We start from the raw sequence: 18,048 nt of genomic DNA on the forward strand, positions 1-18,048 counted from the left end.
TCCCACTGACCCTGTGGGCGCCATAGCCAGGTCCCTGTCAGCGAGGAAAACCCAGCTTGAGGCACACACACAGGAGAATCACCTACAGACACAGTTGCTCTCCATCAGGACGTGTCTCGGCAGGCATTCCTCACAGTGGAGCCCCGTAGCTCCTGGCTTGCAGATGCACTGCCCGGATGCACGGTCACAGTCACTGTGGACAGAGCCTTGGGGGTTGCAATCACACTTCCGGCAGCTGCCACCTGCCGCTCGAGGGTTGCCGTGATAGCCCGCAGAGCACCTACAGAACAAGAGGCACAGGACAGAGCTGTCTCCCCCAACCAGGCTCATGCATCAGCTCTGCCCAGGGGAAATCATCTTTCCTTGCCAAAGGACTGCAGAGCACACACTCACTTGAGGAAACCTTGCTACAGGATAGGAACATCCTTAAATCATAAGGCCCATCTGTACAAGCACATCAATGTGTAGTGACTCCCAGATTGCTATCATAAGCATGCGTCATATGCTATAAAAGGAGTGGGCATCCCCACTGGCTGGCGTCCCCACGGGCCAGTGCCATACCTTTCACAGTACTGTCCCTCGTAGCCAGGGAGGCAGGCATTGCACCGGAAATCACTGTCACCTTCCAAGACACAAGTGGGGCTGAAACTGAAAGAAATTATTTTTTTCAGTAAGTTTCAGATACTGGCTTCAAATCTTTCTTAAATATTTATTCATCCTCGCTGTTCAAAACGTTAAGTGACTATACTTCATGGTTAGATGGGTTAGAGCTTAAATCTATAGAACAAGAGGAACACGCAGGCAAGATTATGGACACAAATCTCTTCTCCAGTGTTGGAAGAGGAGCTTGCTGCAAGGGGCATCAGGTGAGCGCTGTGTAGACCAGTCTCCTGGATTATAGCTAGCTACCCAAAAAGCTTTCCTCATCAAAAGGGGTCTTACCCTGAGAGGAGGAGTTGCCATATTTATTAGCTAACAGCAGACAAAGCATGGAAAAAGGGAAGACCGGATGTTGCTGGTCATTACAGTTCCAGAGGCTGTGGAGATGAGCAGAGAGGACCAGCCCAGAGAGAAGCTGAGTTCTGGTGGAACTCGGAATGAATGGCTGACAGCAGTCATTCACCAACCAGCAGAAGTAACCTGATACAGCTACTTGGCCGCTTTCCTCTGCCTCCACAGGATAAACTACCCTGCGCCACCTGGAGGTGAGTGTGGGTAACTGCAAACTACTGAAACCTCACCCAAACCTAGCAGGAAATCTGGTCTGGTTCCTTGCAGGGAAGTATGCTGGGTATCCACAGCAAGAGTTACCAGCCCTGCACTTCCTCCAACATCTCTCTCCTTAAATCATAAGGCCCCGAGGAAATGCAAATACATAAGAAAGAAACCAAGGCATCTGGGTCCTCTCAGAGTTGTTCATTCTCGTGCCTCCTGGGTAACCACTAAGGTGCTGGGTGGGGGTGGGGGGTGGGGGGAAAGAATGATTAACCTTTCTTGATGGAAGAAACAGAGTCATTATCTAAGCAGTGTGGAAATATGTAAAGCAAACAGGGAAACAGGCAGGTGTGCACGTCTCTGGGTGCACACAGCCACTGTCCATGGATGTGAAATACACGTACAGACATTTTTCAGGATGGTACCACATTGCCTAGTCAATAGCATAGGCAGTGCCACGCCCCCCCCAAATAAGTTATTGACTGACAGATACACATCACATTTCACGTTTCATCCTAGGCATAGGCAAACACAACCCTATTCTCTTACATCGAAAGGAAACTGCATCACACGGCAGAATGCATAGCTGAGAGATAAAACTGGCCTCAAAAACAAAAAATCCCAAAGTCCTATTTTTTTAAACTTGGTTCCATCCTAATAACTCCACACCAACACGGTGCTTTTCTTTCACAGAGATCCGATTCAAATGACCCCAAGAATACACGCTTCCTCTTAACTTGTGCTATATCTCCCCACAGGGACGGCATGGACAGAGAACACTCAGAGCCCCCCTGGAAAGGGAGGCCAGGAATGGACGCAGCCCCCGTGCGTGACCGGAGCTGCTGTGTCCTGCTGCCCAGCACAGGCTTACCTGGAAGGAGGTTGATGGGGGCAGGTGCACGGGGTACAGTCTCCAGCCAGACCAATCACCTTCCCGTAGTAGCCAGGAGCGCACAGCTCACAGTGGTCCCCGGCTGTGTGGTCCCTGCAGCGCTGAAGTTCCACATTTCAAAGGAGGAACAACAGAAACAGTTAGACATGAACGCCACCGGGTGATGGTTCTATAACCAACCGTGCTTTCTGCCAGGAAGATGCTCTTTAATTCATAGGGAAGGAAGACAGGGCATTTTTCTTCCTATTTCCTAGGACTCTGAAGGCCTTTCCATATCTGTGGCCTTTATTCACCATAAGACCATATCGAGTCATACAGCCCAGAAACTGCTAATATGTTCTACAGATGGAAAACAGACCCAGCACCCCCAAAACAGTCAGGACTCAGGTCCTCAAAATACAGATCTAAAGTAGATAGAGACTCAACAGTGTGTTCACTTGCAAGTTAGGGCTTGTGTGTTCATGTGTTAGGTCTCCAGTTGGTACCTGCTGTAAGAGAACTTAGAGGACATGGAGCCGTGCAGGAGGAAGCGATGGGGCTGGCCTTTGAGAGTTTATGGCCTCGCCCCAATTCCAGTTCACCCTCTGCGTCCTGTGTGCGGGTGACATGTGACCCTTGAGCTTCCTGCTCTGGCTGCCTGTTGCCATAAGGCCTCTCCACTCTGGAACCAAAGCTCAAATAAACTCTCCCATTTGTTACCTCACAGTAACAGAAACTTAACTAATTCATGGGTCACACTCAGGAGCTGCGGTGGCTGAAGAGAAGGAACAGGTGACTTGGGAGGCAACCCATGGAGGTAGGACACTTGTGGCAAATTCTTTTAACAACCAAATAAACATCAGTTAACATCAGTTAAAATATGATGTTATTAGTTGAGCCAGAGACCTTACTACCAAAAAAAAAAACAAAAAAACAAAAACAAAAAAAAAAACAAAAAACAAAACAAAACAAAACAACAACAACAAAAAAACAAAGCAAAAACCCCAAAACCACTAACTGGACCACCCCGAGCTCCCAGGGACTAAACCACCAGCCAATACATGGAGGGGACCAGGACTCCAGATATATATGTAGCAGAGGATGGCCTTATCTGACATCAGTGAGAGGGCAGGGCCGTTCCATGCCCCAGGAGAGAGGGATGCTAGACGGATAAGGCAGACGTGGGTAGGTGGGTGGAGGAGCATCTTCATAGAGGCAAAGGGGGAGGAGGAATGGGGTGGAGGACTTGCGGAGGGGTAACTGGGAAAGGGAATATCATTTGAAATGTAAATGAATAAAATGAATGATAAAGCAAATCGTATATAGATGTATGTTTAAGCTTAAAGTATAAGCAATTTTCATCACCAATTCTATTTAAAAATCTGCACTCTTGCATCCCTCCGTATCCACTCTGCCCCGGTGCACACAGAGCCTTGTATGACGCGGCTGAAGAGGATTGGCAGCAAAGCCAGAGTCCCCGAGCAGGCAGTCACCCTTGCTCTGCCTTTCCCCCTCGACAGCAAGGAATGACAGAGCGAGAAATATTTTAAAACTAAGTTTGTAGACTCTTCAACTAGAAAATGGTTGAATGTTTTTGTTTTAAAATTGTATTCCTGCTTCAACTGATGAGGATAAGTTTTGTTAGGATCTACTTGGCCTCTTAAATGGGTTTCCCTTCAGAGGGGGTATTCACGATCTCTTCAAAAACAAACTGCAACAAATACTTGTTTCATCAACACAGCATGTCGAAGGCCAAGTACTAAGACCAAGTACTAGAAGACGAGACAGGACGGAAACAGCTCTAGGTGCTCTCCAGGGAATGTCAAGTCATCACAAAGCAACTCCCTGACAGAATGGATTCTGGCCTCTTGGTGGCCGTCATTCTAGAGAATGAGCCACTCTGGAGAGTGGCAGAGCCACCAGGGCCTGCCAGTGAGGACTAGACTTGAGTAGGGAGGCATCAGCTGTTGAGGGAGACTCGGGAACAGGTGCCCAGTGATGTGAGCAGGTGCCCAGTGATGTGAGCAGGTGCCCAGCGATGTGAGCAGGTGCCCAGCGATGATGTGAGCAGGTGCCCAGCGATGATGTGAACAGGTGCCCAGCGATGATGTGAGCAGGTGCCCAGTGATGTGAGCAGGTGCCCAGTGATGTGAGCAGGTGCCCATGCCTTCTAGGTAGAGATGGCAGCAAGGAGGTCCTGGAGGTCCCCGGAGGGCCTGCCTGGTCCCTAGCCTTCTCCTTTTATGTCACACTGATAAGGTGTAAATTAAGGTCAGCTCCCACCCAAGCAAACATACCAGACACTTTCCAGTTTCAGGATCACAGACATCGCTGTGGTTGTGGCAATTGCAGGGCACACAAGGAGCCAGCAGAGGGCGGGGTCCCCTGCCACCACTTTCTGGGAGCTTTCCTCTGTGGTACCCAGAAGCGCAATCCTAAAGGGATGCAAAAGGAATAAGAAAGTAAAAATCTTGGCTAAAATCTTGGCACAGGGTGAAAATTCTTCTCCAGAGAAGACAGCAGCACATGACAAGTGCCACACCACTACGGGCAAGAAACGCAAACCACATCCACGCTAAGAACTGAGCATGCTGCCTTGTACCCATAATCACACCTATAGGGAAACTGAGGCAGACGGACTCCTGTGAGCTTCAGTCTAGCTTAGGCTACAGAGTGGATTTCAAGCTAGCCAAGGCTGTGGAGTGAAAACAAAAAAATATCTCAAAACACTACCACCCGCAAAAGCAAAAGTCCCAACTCTGCACAAAAACCAGTCAAAGTAACAAAGCAGAATGTGTGTTGGGCCTGTACAGGAAGTGGCGTGCGTGCATGTGTGTGTGTGAGTGTGTGTGTGTGTGTGTGTATGTGTGTGTGCAGCTGGTACAGAGGAAAGAGTGTGCAGAGTTCTCTAAAATTAAAAGCACCATTAGCCAAGGTACTTCTGGTGAGCACGAAGGAACTGGAAGAGACATTCACGTTCCCTTCCTCATAGCTGCATCCACAGAAACAACCCAAGGCCCCACAGAAAAATAATAAATGTGTCCAAATGATGGGATAGCATTCAGCCTCAAAAAGAAAGCCTAGCATTTGTTAAACATGGAGGAAGCCTGAAGGCATTGTACTAAGTAGAGGGCGGCCACAAAAGCCAAATACTGCAGGATGCCACTCAGGGAAGGAGGAGGAGGGGGAGTCCCAAGGAGCAGAAAGCAGGTGGAGGGCTGGAGTGAGGGGTTGCTGGTTCAGTTGGATAAGTAAAAGGAGTATTGTATCCCCAAACTGTGAGCACACTTCATGCTGCCAGATCCTATACTCAAAAGTTGCAACATCAATGAACCTGAATTTAAACAAAATAACAACTTTAAATTCAGAAGCCACATTGTAGACGCTCTCGTGTTCTGCTCTCCCCCCACTCAGGATTGCTGCAGATGAGCAAGCCCAGCTTGAAGTCATGACACAGACGAGAACTGAAGGCTCCCTACCTGACAGGAGTGTCCGGTGGTGCCAGGTGGACAGACACAGAGCTCCAACAGAGACGCTGCCTCGCCCTTAGGGGGCAGCTCCACAGCCTTCCTGCCAACCTCCAAGGAGATGTTGGCAATTCTGAGGCACCATTGTGAAGAGAGGCCAGAGAAGAACCATTAGCAATGTGACAAACTTCTGGAAACATTGTGCAAGGTTTAGCATTTACATCTGTCCTGAGCCCCAGACCCATGTCTGCGAAGTAGATCTGTTTACAACTGCAAAGCATTTCAACATGCACGAGAGTGTGGCTACAGAAATAGGTCCAAGTCTGAACACTTTCAAGGCCTGCCAGGACTGCTCTGTCCAGCACTGAATATATTTCCTTAGGTATAGGTATAGCCCATAGGTATCATAGGAAGTAGCACTGTCCTTAGACATGGTTAAAAATAAACAAAACACGACGGCTTAGTTTCCAGAGGTCTAAGTAGTCTTTATAAAAACATGTTCTACTTCATCTAAGATTCCACCACGTTGGACTATGGGATAGATAGTCATAGTTAACACACTCAATTACATAATTATAGTGTGAGAGTCCTGGTGAAATACCCCACAAAGCTGCTGTGTTATAGCATGGTCCCCTGAGGGCGTGCTCTTGAGGGGACATTTATTTTACTCCCCGTCCAGGCTCACTTGTCTGCTATGACTTGAGCAGCTAGTATGTAATGGAGTCAGCCGAGCACAGAAGCAAACATCCTCAACTATGACCCTCTTAAGGTTTGCATGAGAGCTATCCCCACGCAGGCTCGTGCATCCCCTGAGGGTGGCACTGTTGGGGAGCGCATGGAGCCTCAAGAAGTATGAGTACAGCCTTTCTAGAGGAAACACATCACTGGGGGCGGACTTTGAGAGGTGACAGCCTCATGCCACTTCTAGTTCATGTAGCATTTTCTCTGGGGTTAAGCTTTCTGCTCCAAGCACCCGCATTTGTGCCTCCCTGCCCTTATCTAGCCCCATGGAGCTGTAAGCCAAAATAAACCTTTTCTTCTAAAATGTACATTGGGTCAGAGTGTTTATCACAGCAACAGAAGAGCATCTACTATAGAACCAAAATGAACCTTTTCTCCTCTTAATATGTTTCCTCTCAGGCACTTTATCCTAGCAACAAAACACTGACTCACAAGCCATCAATATTGAACACAGTTTAGATAAGGGTCAGAGATATATCTATTAATAAAGATGTTTGTCACTGGAGTGAGGGGACATATGTTCTTCCACTTCTGCATCAAATAATGAAAACAGGCAATGTTCTAGAAGATTCCAAGTACCTGCTCTGCTGTAGTCCTTGGCCATATGATGCTTTGATGAGGATGTACTCAATATTGCTGAGAACAGACATAAAATCGGAGTGTGTGACGTGTTTTTCAGACACAGAGTTAAAATATTTCCAAAACTCCTGTGGATGGGAAATGTGACCAATTAAATTCAGAATTCACACCTTCACAGATACACAACCTTAAAAGGAGAAGACAGCTCTTTCACAGACAGCTTCAGACATCAGTCCTGCTCTGGGTAGGTCAAGGAACTGACAAAGATCGGCTGTAACCTAACAGGCAGGTGGTACACACAAGGGGGAAGCCACATCCTGGGCGGGGCAGGGCAGGCCAGGGCAGGGCAGGGCAGAAAGATGTAGGCGTCATCATGAGACTAGATACAATGTTAATTGTATACATGAGATAATATACAATGTTAAAGCCTGAGAGTTGTTTCTGGAATTTTCCATTTGATATGTCTGGGCTTCAGTCAACTTGAACATTCAACATTGTGGAATAGTTCTGCATAGATGTGCAGTAGATGAGAAGCAACCACTGAAGTTTGGCTTTCTCGAAGCCATGAAATATGAATTGCTCTCAAGGAACGTTTGTGGGACAACCATACATCACCTCTTTCATCCCCACTGCGTAATCCTGTCTCACTCCATTCTCTGGCGCTGGGGCGTCCATATAAATGACATGCTTCCTGGCCCGACCGCCTTTGATGAGGACTTGAGGCTCGTAATTGGACGTTCCAGTGCCAATGGTAGAGTAGAAAGCCACACTGTACTGTAGTTTCCCGCCATAGGCCAAGAGCTAACAAACAGCAAACTTGTGTTATCCCTTTGGGGCAGCCTTAGTTTAAGGATTTTATGGAAAGCTTGTCGTTACAATGTATTATGCATTACAATGTATCCAGTCGCCTCCACCTAATGCTGCTTATTAATGACCTGTGAACTAGACTGAAGACAGAAGCTAGTCTGGTGATTCCACCAAATGCAGTCTGAGAAGAAACTGGTGAGGCAAAGATTCTAATTTCAGGCTCTTTGATTTAAAGTCATGTAGATCCACAGGACCACAGCGGTAGGTTTTTAAAATTTAGAGACCAAAGTGAGCCCACACGGTGGTGTAGATCAGTTATCCTAGCGCTCAGGACACTGAGGCTGAGGATTGGAAATTTGCAGCTAGCCTGGACTAACATACTAAACCTTATCTCAAAAACAAACAAACAAAACAAAACAGAATAACATAAAGACCAGAGTGAATTCATGTTCTCATAAACAAGGCACGGCCCTGAAAGCCTTCTCTCATGTTCATAAGAGGCAGCTCGCCAACTGTCCATCACTTTCTATACAACGGCTCCCAAGTCAGATCTAGCACAACTACTGGGACCTACACTATAGACTTCTTGAATTATTGCTTTAGAAAAGAGAAAAATGCAAATTAATGAAATCATAAAAGCTTTAAAAATTAAAACATTTGAAAATCCAAGGCTTTGTGGGGATTTTCATAACCATGGAACGTCTCCACCTTCACTCAGAAGAGCACCTGGATATCCAAGTCCTTTAGTGATGGGCAGAAGAAGGACTCCAATTTTCTCTCTGGGGAGGGGAGGGGGTTAGGCTGGTGTGTGCTCACCTGATCTCCCTGGAACTGCTTTGGTAGCCGCCAGTAAAATGGTTCTGCATAGATGTGCTGGCGGACAGCCTCTGCATCCAGCAAGGTGTCTGGAGGCTGGAAATGCACGCCTTCAATTGTGCCCTTGAGGTTGCTCTGTGAGACCACATGCAGGAGGGGCTGATCGGAGGCTAGAGTTATCTAGGGATAGAAAGGAGAAAGATGTGCTTCACATTAGGAGCTAAGTACCCGCAACTCAGTGGGTAACAGCACTTGCTGTGTAAGCATGAAGACCAGTGATCCTGTGATGTAATCGCCAACACCCTTGTAAGATCACCAGTGTGGCTGCATGCTGATCTGTAACCCCAGTGCTATGGGGTTGCAGAGACAGAGAGATAGCTGGGTTTAAGGGCTCCTAATCAACTCCAAGTTTAAGAAAAGACCCAGGGTCTATATGATATAGTGGAGAGTAACAGAGTAGGAATACTCAGTATCTTCCTCTGGCTTCTGCTCATGTGCACCCCAACACACACACACACACACACACACACACAGACTCCACACACAGACTCCACACACAGATACATGCAAAGACACACACACACTCCACAGACACAGAGACACAAACACAGACACCACAGATACACACAGACACAGATACACATACACACAGACACCACAGATACACACACAGACACACACAGACACACAGAGTCCACAAACACCACAGATACACACACAGACACATACAGAGACTCCACAGAGACACACATATACACACAGATGCCACAGACACACAGACACACACAGACACACACAAATACCATAGACATACACACATAGCCTCCACAGACACACAGAGACACAGATATACACACACAGACACCACAGATATACATATACACACTGACACACACACAGACACCATAGACACACACAGACTCTACAGACACACAGATAGACACAGATATCACAGACTCAGAGAGACACAGACATATACACAGACACCACAGACACAGAGACACACATATGCATAGAGATACCACAGATACTCACATAGACACACCAAGAAACATACACAGACACACAGACTTCACAGACACCACAGATACACATACAAACACACATACAGACACATAGACTCCACAGAAACACATACATACACAGATACCACAGACACACAGACATACACAGACACCATAGACACACATACAGACACACACACCATAGATACACAGACATACACAGACATACACAGACATACACAGACACCACAGATACACACACAGACACCATTGACATACAGACTCCACAGACACACAGGTAGACACAGATACCACAGGCTCAGAGAGACACAGACATATACACAGACACCACAGACACACAGAGACACACATACACACACAGACACCACAGATACACAGAGACATACATACACACACAGATACCACAGATACACACACAGACATACACAGAAACATACATAGACACACTGACTCCACAGAAACACATGCAGACACACACAGACACCACAGACACACAGACACACACAAAGACATACAGACACACATACAGACACCATAGACACACACACAGACACACACACCACAGATTTACAGACATACACAGACACACTCGCAGACACCACAGACACACACATACACACACTCACACACACACACACACACACACACAAAACCCAGATTTTATCTGCAGATTTCCCCAGTAGTCCCAGATGAAAAGCTTCATTTTAATGCTAGAGAAGAAAGACTTCCTTAGGTTGCAGGCCTGAATCAGGATGACCAGAGGCACTATGACTGACTAGGTTCAAACTATTGCTACCCTGGAGCATCAGTGACAGGAAGTACAACTTGGAAATGCTACAGTTATTTCTTCTTTCCAAGAAAAGCCTTTGATGCATCAGCTGAAGGTGGGCATAGATATTTATATCACTGGATTGTAGAAACAGTCAAGGACTCTGACTCATATAGCAAGCAAATCACTATCCTAGACTTTCTGATGTCTTTGTTCTCTCCCAGTGCCCACCTGACTCCCAAAGCCAAGAGGGTTAAAACCGTCTCTCTGTATGCATACGACTTACCGGAGCTCTCACATAGCCCTCCAACTCCGAGCAGAGCTGAGATAGACCAAAGCAGAAACAGGGGCTGCAGCCTTGAGGGTTGTCCCCGTGCAGGGCAAAGGTGCCAGCTCGGCACTTATCGCACTGGGGTCCCAGGACATTCTCCTACAGGTAAAAATAAAACAGATGGATGCCTAAAAAGGAAGAGATGTGACTTTATGCACACACAGAGGCAAAATAATAAAACATGCATTGCTAAACTCAGCCTCTGGTGCCACGCCTCTCAGATACCCAGACCTCCTGAGTTATGACTGAGGGTCAAAACTGTGGTGGAAGAAACTGCAAGTGCATATCCACTAATGTGAATCTCCACAGTCTCTAGGTGATCCTGAGGCCCTCCAGGCACAACCCCAGGCTAGCGAGGCCCAGCCAGGTTCTTGCCATTCTGACTGGAGCTAGGACTGTTGCTAGGAAACATGGTAAGACTTACAAAATGAGCCTCCATGAATCTTTCCTTCCTTATCACCTCTAGCCCTACACCAACACCCCAGATTCAAACTGCCACCTCCTCCTCCTCTTCCTCCCAGAGACAACTAGAGAAAGCGGCAGTGACATGGCAGCAAAGCATGCTGGGAAAACCAAGGGACACATGTGCAAGTCAAAGTGACATTAAACTCTTACCTGAGGGGAGTGGGGGGATGGGGTGGGGGTGGGGAATATTATACATCGTTTCCCTTTAGTTAGCAAGCACATTTAACAATCGCCAGTCTAAGAGCATAGCTGCAAAACCCCCAAGTCTTCCCCAAAGCCTTGCTAGCTACTTTGTTTCTTCAAGAATGAATGGTTACTCAATCCATGCATGCATGCTACAGAGCACTGTCTTCAGGGACCAGACACTTGGAAGTGGTGAAATTCTGTTCTAAGACTCTTCTTCCATCGTTTCAGGAGAGAACGCTGTGAATTGTTACAATGAGTTTAAATCCGTTTTTCCTTTCTTGGACCCCACTTTTGGAATGACAATTCTGAGACTATTGATTATTAAAAGCCTGGGCCATAAGCTTTGGCTCATTCCCTGATAAGCTCTTCACTCACTTAGCCAATTTAAGCTAGTCTGTGTCTACCACTTGATTGGTTAACCTCTCCTTCAGTCCTGGCCTGCTTCTTCCTTCTTGTCTCCTCAGTGTCTCCCTCAGCATCTCTCCGAGTTTCTCTACCTGGTTTAAATGCATCTCCTTGGCCCGTCTACCTGAATCTCTCTCCTGTCTCATCTTTTATCTTTGACTGTTTTCCAGAATTCTCTCTCTTCCTGCTAGTGTCCCACCTCATATTTTCTACCTCAACTCATTGGCCATCAGCTTTTTGATTGACAGGTGATACTTATAAGTGGTTCTCTCTACATGAATTCTAAAATCAGATATCAAAGTATGAAACTGTCCAAAAAGGGTTTGAAACCATACTTCTCATCACTGGAATCTAGCTGAGTAGTCAGAAGCTCCCATGGGGGAAGGAGAACAGGAGGAGGACACTGAGCTCGAAGGACAGTACCTTGCAGGAGCAGGTGCCACCATCCTCTGAACAGCTGCAGAGACCCTGTCCCAGGTCACAGGTGTCAGCCAGTGTCCCCCTCAGGTCACAGCCACAGGGGACACAGTCAGGAAAATTTCTGTAGCCCAAGGTGCACTGATGGCAGCTCTGCCCACCAAACCCTTCTTTGCAGGGGCACTGCCCAGAGAGAACATCACACTGGGGACTTGTGGAGCCCACGACACTGCAGTTGCAAGCCTGGGAGAGAGGGAGAGGGAGAGGGGGAAACAAGACGGGGGAGGGAGAGGGAGAAATAAAATTAATATAAGGGCAGAACTTATGTCCTCAGATAAAAACACCATGTGGAGCAATAATGTAGATGAATTGACCTTGCGCTGTCCCTAAGTGGAGCTGTTCCACCAGAAACCATGGGACAAGGGCCACATGGCAGGGCCTGTGTGTACATTAGTGATAACAACCCGGTGCATTAAAACTCTGAACTAGAATTCAATCTAATGGTGCAATCAGCTCAGCAAAACTATTTTAGAGAAGTAATGTCCCCACTACTGTAAAACCCAGCTATACCTAATTCTAAGCTAATTAATTACAAAACAACCAAGCTCTCAGATTCAACCTAATTCTCTAATGAAACTATTGACAACTCCACTGGAAAATACATATACATACATACATACATACATACATACATACATACATACATACACACACACATACACACACACACACATATATACTAGACTAAAACATAAAATATAGACTAGACTAAAGCATATTTAAAGGTCAATATCTATATAACTATATCCATATATCTATATACATAGATAGATAGATAGACAGCAGATAGACAGACAGCAGATAGATAGCTAACTATATAACTATATACAGATATAGTTATATAGATGTATATTTCTACCTATCAATTTCACAGCTAAATTCTTGAAGAAAACCCAAAATAAGGAATTTGAAAGATGCTAACTCTCCCGCATTATTCCGGAGTCCATTATTTATACATTTATTTATTTAAAGGTGAGGTTTCCATAGTCTATCTCCCAGACTATCCTGTGACCAAACCCAAACAATCCCCCTGACTCAGTCCCCTAAGAAGCCAGAGTCCAGTGCTCCAAGTTGTACATATTTTAAATATGAACCACAGTGATATAACTGCTTAAGGCCGGGGACTGGATAGAAGGTAGTTTGCAGCAGGGAAGGAATGTTCATTGCAGCACAGCGGCAGCACCCACCTGGCACCCCTGCTCCGGGTCCCGGCCCCAGTATGCCTCTTCACATTCCTCACACTTCAGACCCTGAGTATGAGGGGGACAGAGACACTCTCCAGAGTCAGGATCACAGTTGTTCTGAGTATGAGCACAGTCACAGGCTGAAAGAAAAGAAGTATCACAGACTCAGATGGGGGATGTGACCAAGCAGGGCAGTTTGATAGCACAATAGTTATCAACAGTCGGAACCACTGTTAGAGATACAACCATTGCCAAGACCTCTTCACCTATCCCTGCGGGGGCTGTGCACCCCGACTTGCCCGGGGTCTGAGAGGTCAGCAGAGTGGGACAGAGACACCAGATGGCAGAAGCAGAGAAGGCAGCAGTTCTCAACCTGTGGGTCACAGCCCTGATGGAGGCTGAACAGCCTTTTCATAGGGGTCACATATGACACACACATCCCACATATCAGATACTTCTTACATTGCAGTTCATAACAGTAGCAAGATTATAGTCATAAAATAGCGAGGAAAATACATTTATGGTTGGGGTCACCACCACATGAGGCACTGTATTAAAGGCTCACCGTGTTAAGAAGGTTGGGAACCGTTGCTCTAGGGTCATTGACTTCTTTTTTTTTAATTTTATTTTTATTTTCTAAATTCTTTGTTTACATTCCAAACGTTTTCCCCTTTCCCAGTTCCCCCCTCCCCATATGTCCCATAAGCCTTCTCTACACCCATTCTCCAATCACCTCCCTTCTTATCAGCTGCCAATTGTGTTAGCTCTGACCCCTCCTCCCCCCCAGTCCTTACAAAAGCTTCCGGATGTGTGGACTGAAGTTAGGTCTCAAAAACTAGAGCTAAGTTCATATAACAAGAAGGATGGGGGCCAGGACCAAAGTGCCTGCTTGCCCCCTAAGAGAGGTTAGAAACAGAAACCAGGTATACAGCCCCACCGTGGACAGGAGAAAGGTAAAGTTCACAGAAGTTATTCTGACACCAAGAAAGGTGACAGGGCAGGTTTTACGGGGAAAGTAAGGCACCCCAGCACTCACGTGTGCAGCCGCCATCCTGGAATGCATAGAAGCCGTGTAAACACCTGTCGCACTGTTTTCCAGAGACACCTGGCACACAGTGACACTGGCCTTCCTCTGTGCAGTTGTCATATATGGATCCCTCCACACTGCAGTTACAGGGCACACAGCCAAGTCCCGTGTCCAGCCCATAATAGCCAGACTGTGTCACAAAAGAGGAAGAAGCACGGCGTTAGTGGTCTATACACACAAACACACAATGAAACGTTCTCCAAGTCACACGCAAGGTGTTTTACAGAATCACAGCACATGCCTGTTCCCAGGCACGCTGCGTGCATGTTCTCATGATAGGAAAAGCACAACACATGGTGGCCAAGTCTAGGGGTGAGTTCTTCCCATGTGAATTCAAGTGCCCAAGGACCCAGGCTAAGTGTCAATTGTAAACACCGGCAAGACATCGAATAGCATGCAATGCCCAGTAAGCATCTTACCAGGCACTGGTCACAATGCTGTCCTGTCACGTGAGGCTTGCAGTCACACAGTCCAGTTTCCAGATGGCAGACACCAGAAAGGGAGCCATTCTCGTGGCAGTTACAAGCTAGGACACACAAGGCACATGCGGGCTTTATTTATTTACTCAACTATAATTTGAGTAAGAGCCTTTTAATCCCCTAAGGAAAAAGCTTAAACATTCATCATGCCAGATCGCAGAGCTGACATACTTCACAGATAATGAGAGCCCAGTCAGTGTGGGAAGCAACCTCAGGAGCAGGGGTGCTGGCCCTGGCCCTGAAGACTTGACAGGCCCCTGAGAGAGGACCTGGGATCAGCTTCCTGGCTAATCCACCTTTCCCGAGAACCTGGCTTCCTTCCAGTCCTTGGTTTTCCTTGGTATATGTGGGGTATATCCCCTAGCTTTGCCTGAGATCCTGAGAGACACAACCCTGCTGCCCTTTTGAAAGGACTTACTCTTGCATCCCATAGCCTAACGCTGAACTGAGTCCTACCTCCTCAGCACACGGCCTGCAGGCTATCAACACACAGATAACTGCTCTCTAGCTGGAGATCTCCCAGCTCCCCCCTCTCTTTCCCCTCCCCATCACTTTCTCTCTTTCCTTCTCTCCCTCTCTTCCTCCTTTCTTCCCCATCCTCTGTGTTTTTGACATATTGTCCTGAAGTATATCTCCCTGGAACCTCCTCTACTGTGTCCTCTGTCCTTCTCTTTCCCTAGTATATCTATACCTCAACTCTAGTTTTCTGCCCTCCTGGTCTCTTACATGCTAATGCATCACTTTTCAAAGTCTCTGGGACACTGCAAGTGCTAAATTCAGTGAGGAGATTTTAGTTCCTAACGCAGGATCTTTCTTCAGAATTTGACCCCTCGACCAACGACTCCCTTCATTTGAAATTAAGGTGTCCATATTGCCGAAGTTCAAGCTGATAAGCCAAAACATGCTCTTTTCCATCTAATGTGTGCCTACAGTTTTATTTTTCTGTATGATTGGCACCACCTCATCTCTCTGCTGTGGTATAAGACCGTTTACCTGGAATTGTCAAAATATACAAGCAGCATTATTATCCATGCATCCCTTCCTTAAGACATTTTAAAAACTAGACCTCAACAAGGTAGACATAGCAGCAATAGCAGCATGACCTAGAGAGAGGACCGTGAGACTGAGTTGGCAGCTGATGGCTCCTAGAGAGCTTCCTTCAGAGATGCAGCCCCCCTTCTTTGCTACCTGAACTTTGGTGGGTGGCCCCAACTCCACCCACTCAGCAGCAGCACTGAAGGGACTTCCAGGGTTTAAAAGCAGAGGGCAGGGGAGAAGGGAGGGTTGGAGAGGAAGAGCTGGAGGGGAGGGAGTGGGCAAATGTGATACATTGCATGAATGTTTCAAACTCTCACACAATAAAGCTTTATCTTAACCAAGCAAACACAAAAGCTGAGGGCTTCAGTATCAGCCCGAAAGCTGGCTCGTCTCAGGTGAGTGAAACTTCTCAACGTGTGGTTCTATGCCATCCCTAGTTTCAAGGCTCCACACAGAGCTTAGCCGACCACCAGGGTGTACCACCGCCATGCTTTCAGAAAGAAAGCCTCATCCCTGACCATGAAGGATATGAATTTTCTAGATTTCTGACCTTCTGAGATAACCACTAATGAAGTGGCTGTAGAATACAGAGTGAACAGTTGAGGATTGAGTCCATGTCTGATCAACAGGAGACCCATCATCAGTTCACAAGACAGATTCAAGATAAAGTCTCCGAGAGGGGCCCTGTCCTTGGCCCAGGGAGTGGCACTATTTAGGAGGTGTGGACTTGCTGGAATAGGTGTGGCCTGTTGGGGAAAGTTTGTCTCTGTAGGTGTGGGCTTTATTACCCTCATCCTAGATCCCTAGAAGCTTGACTTCTGTTTGCCTTCTGAACTCTCATCTTCTCTACTACCATGCCTGCCTGGGGGCTGCCATGCTCCCACCTTGATGATAATGGACTGAATCTCTGAACCTGGAAACCAGCCCCGATTAAATGTTACCTTTATAAGAGCAGTCTTGGTCATGGTGTCTGCTCACAGCAATAAAACCCTAACTAAGACACCCTCCACCAGTTTGAGTCCTTCTGACAAATGTTATGAGATTCACATGGCAATACACAATAACCCGTGACTCCCTGGCTCAGGCACTCACCTCGGCAGTTTTTGGCAATCACGGCATCTCCATAGAAGCCATCTGCACACCTCTCACAATGGGCACCATCTGTGTTCCACAAGCACTTCAGGCATTCCCCGGTGACAGAGTCACAGTGGCCAGCCTCCAGGGGATCAACATTGCCACTGCAGTTGCATGGTACACAGGTTCCTCCTGGCACCGTTGGGTTTCCGTAGTAACCGTCTGCACATCTATATCCAAGATAGAAAGCATGTTCTAGTCAATAAGATCTCTCAAAATATTACCAAGCCAGCCAGGGACTCCCTGGATGGCTAGTAAATCAGACTGACCCTTTCCCTTTAGATTTGCGATGGAAAAGAGGAGACTTTCCATCCTGACAGTCACAAATCTTCCTCGCCTCCTGTGAGATGAGAGCATAAACCCAGAGGATGTGCAGCCACGATTGTCTCTTGGCCACTGAGATGTCACCCAGCTCTTGACAGGCTGAACCAGGGGCAGGCATCAAGGCTTACCCATGGGAAAAAGACAAGACTGGTTTTGGGGTGCCAGAAGATTGGTCTTAAATCAGACCACCCAATGCCCTCACTATTGTCTGAACAGCTGAATTCTCAGACGTGTGACAACCGTAACCACTGACCTCCCTTGCCCTCCGCCACTGTCCTTGATGTGAATACTGATGCTCTCCAGGAGGTGGAATACTGTTCTCTCAATAAGCATCCTGCCTTTCTCCATGGTCATATGAAATAGATCGCGGCAATGCACCAAGACACCAATACCACACTTAACTACACATTCTAAGCACTCATCACTACACATTGTATACATACATTGAATTATCACATATCTACAGGGGTATGGACAACTGATATGGGTCATTTAACACTGAAGATCTGGAGATACTTAAGAAGAAAATATAAAATATGTACTGTACATTTGAACAAAGTTACTGCTGCTCTGTGGAACTGGGGGTCAGGGTGGCACAAAGTACCTCTCACACCAGGTTCCTGAGTAACCCGGGGCACACTGGTCACA

At 46.9% G+C, this 18,048-nt stretch overlaps 1 protein-coding gene across 1 annotated transcript in view; it reads right to left on the reverse strand.

The window, feature by feature from the left end:
- Positions 1–18,048, reverse strand: part of Lama1 (laminin subunit alpha 1) — a 134,513-nt gene that overhangs the window by 47,878 nt on the left and 68,587 nt on the right. Inside the window, exons 18-32 of the mRNA XM_052193520.1 lie at positions 18,005–18,048; positions 17,035–17,246; positions 14,845–14,951; positions 14,375–14,555; positions 13,342–13,478; positions 12,101–12,337; positions 10,577–10,720; positions 8,497–8,676; positions 7,489–7,674; positions 6,874–7,001; positions 5,566–5,686; positions 4,384–4,521; positions 2,087–2,208; positions 562–648; positions 87–280 (exon numbers count right to left, since the gene is read on the reverse strand). The exon at positions 18,005–18,048 is cut by the window's right edge and continues 43 nt beyond it. Coding sequence (XP_052049480.1) covers positions 87–280; positions 562–648; positions 2,087–2,208; positions 4,384–4,521; positions 5,566–5,686; positions 6,874–7,001; positions 7,489–7,674; positions 8,497–8,676; positions 10,577–10,720; positions 12,101–12,337; positions 13,342–13,478; positions 14,375–14,555; positions 14,845–14,951; positions 17,035–17,246; positions 18,005–18,048 — 2,218 coding nt within the window. The remainder of the gene's footprint in view (positions 1–86; positions 281–561; positions 649–2,086; positions 2,209–4,383; positions 4,522–5,565; positions 5,687–6,873; positions 7,002–7,488; positions 7,675–8,496; positions 8,677–10,576; positions 10,721–12,100; positions 12,338–13,341; positions 13,479–14,374; positions 14,556–14,844; positions 14,952–17,034; positions 17,247–18,004) is intronic.

Source organism: Apodemus sylvaticus, chromosome 9 (assembly GCF_947179515.1).
Source record: "Apodemus sylvaticus chromosome 9, mApoSyl1.1, whole genome shotgun sequence".
Classification (NCBI taxonomy): domain Eukaryota; kingdom Metazoa; phylum Chordata; class Mammalia; order Rodentia; family Muridae; genus Apodemus; species Apodemus sylvaticus.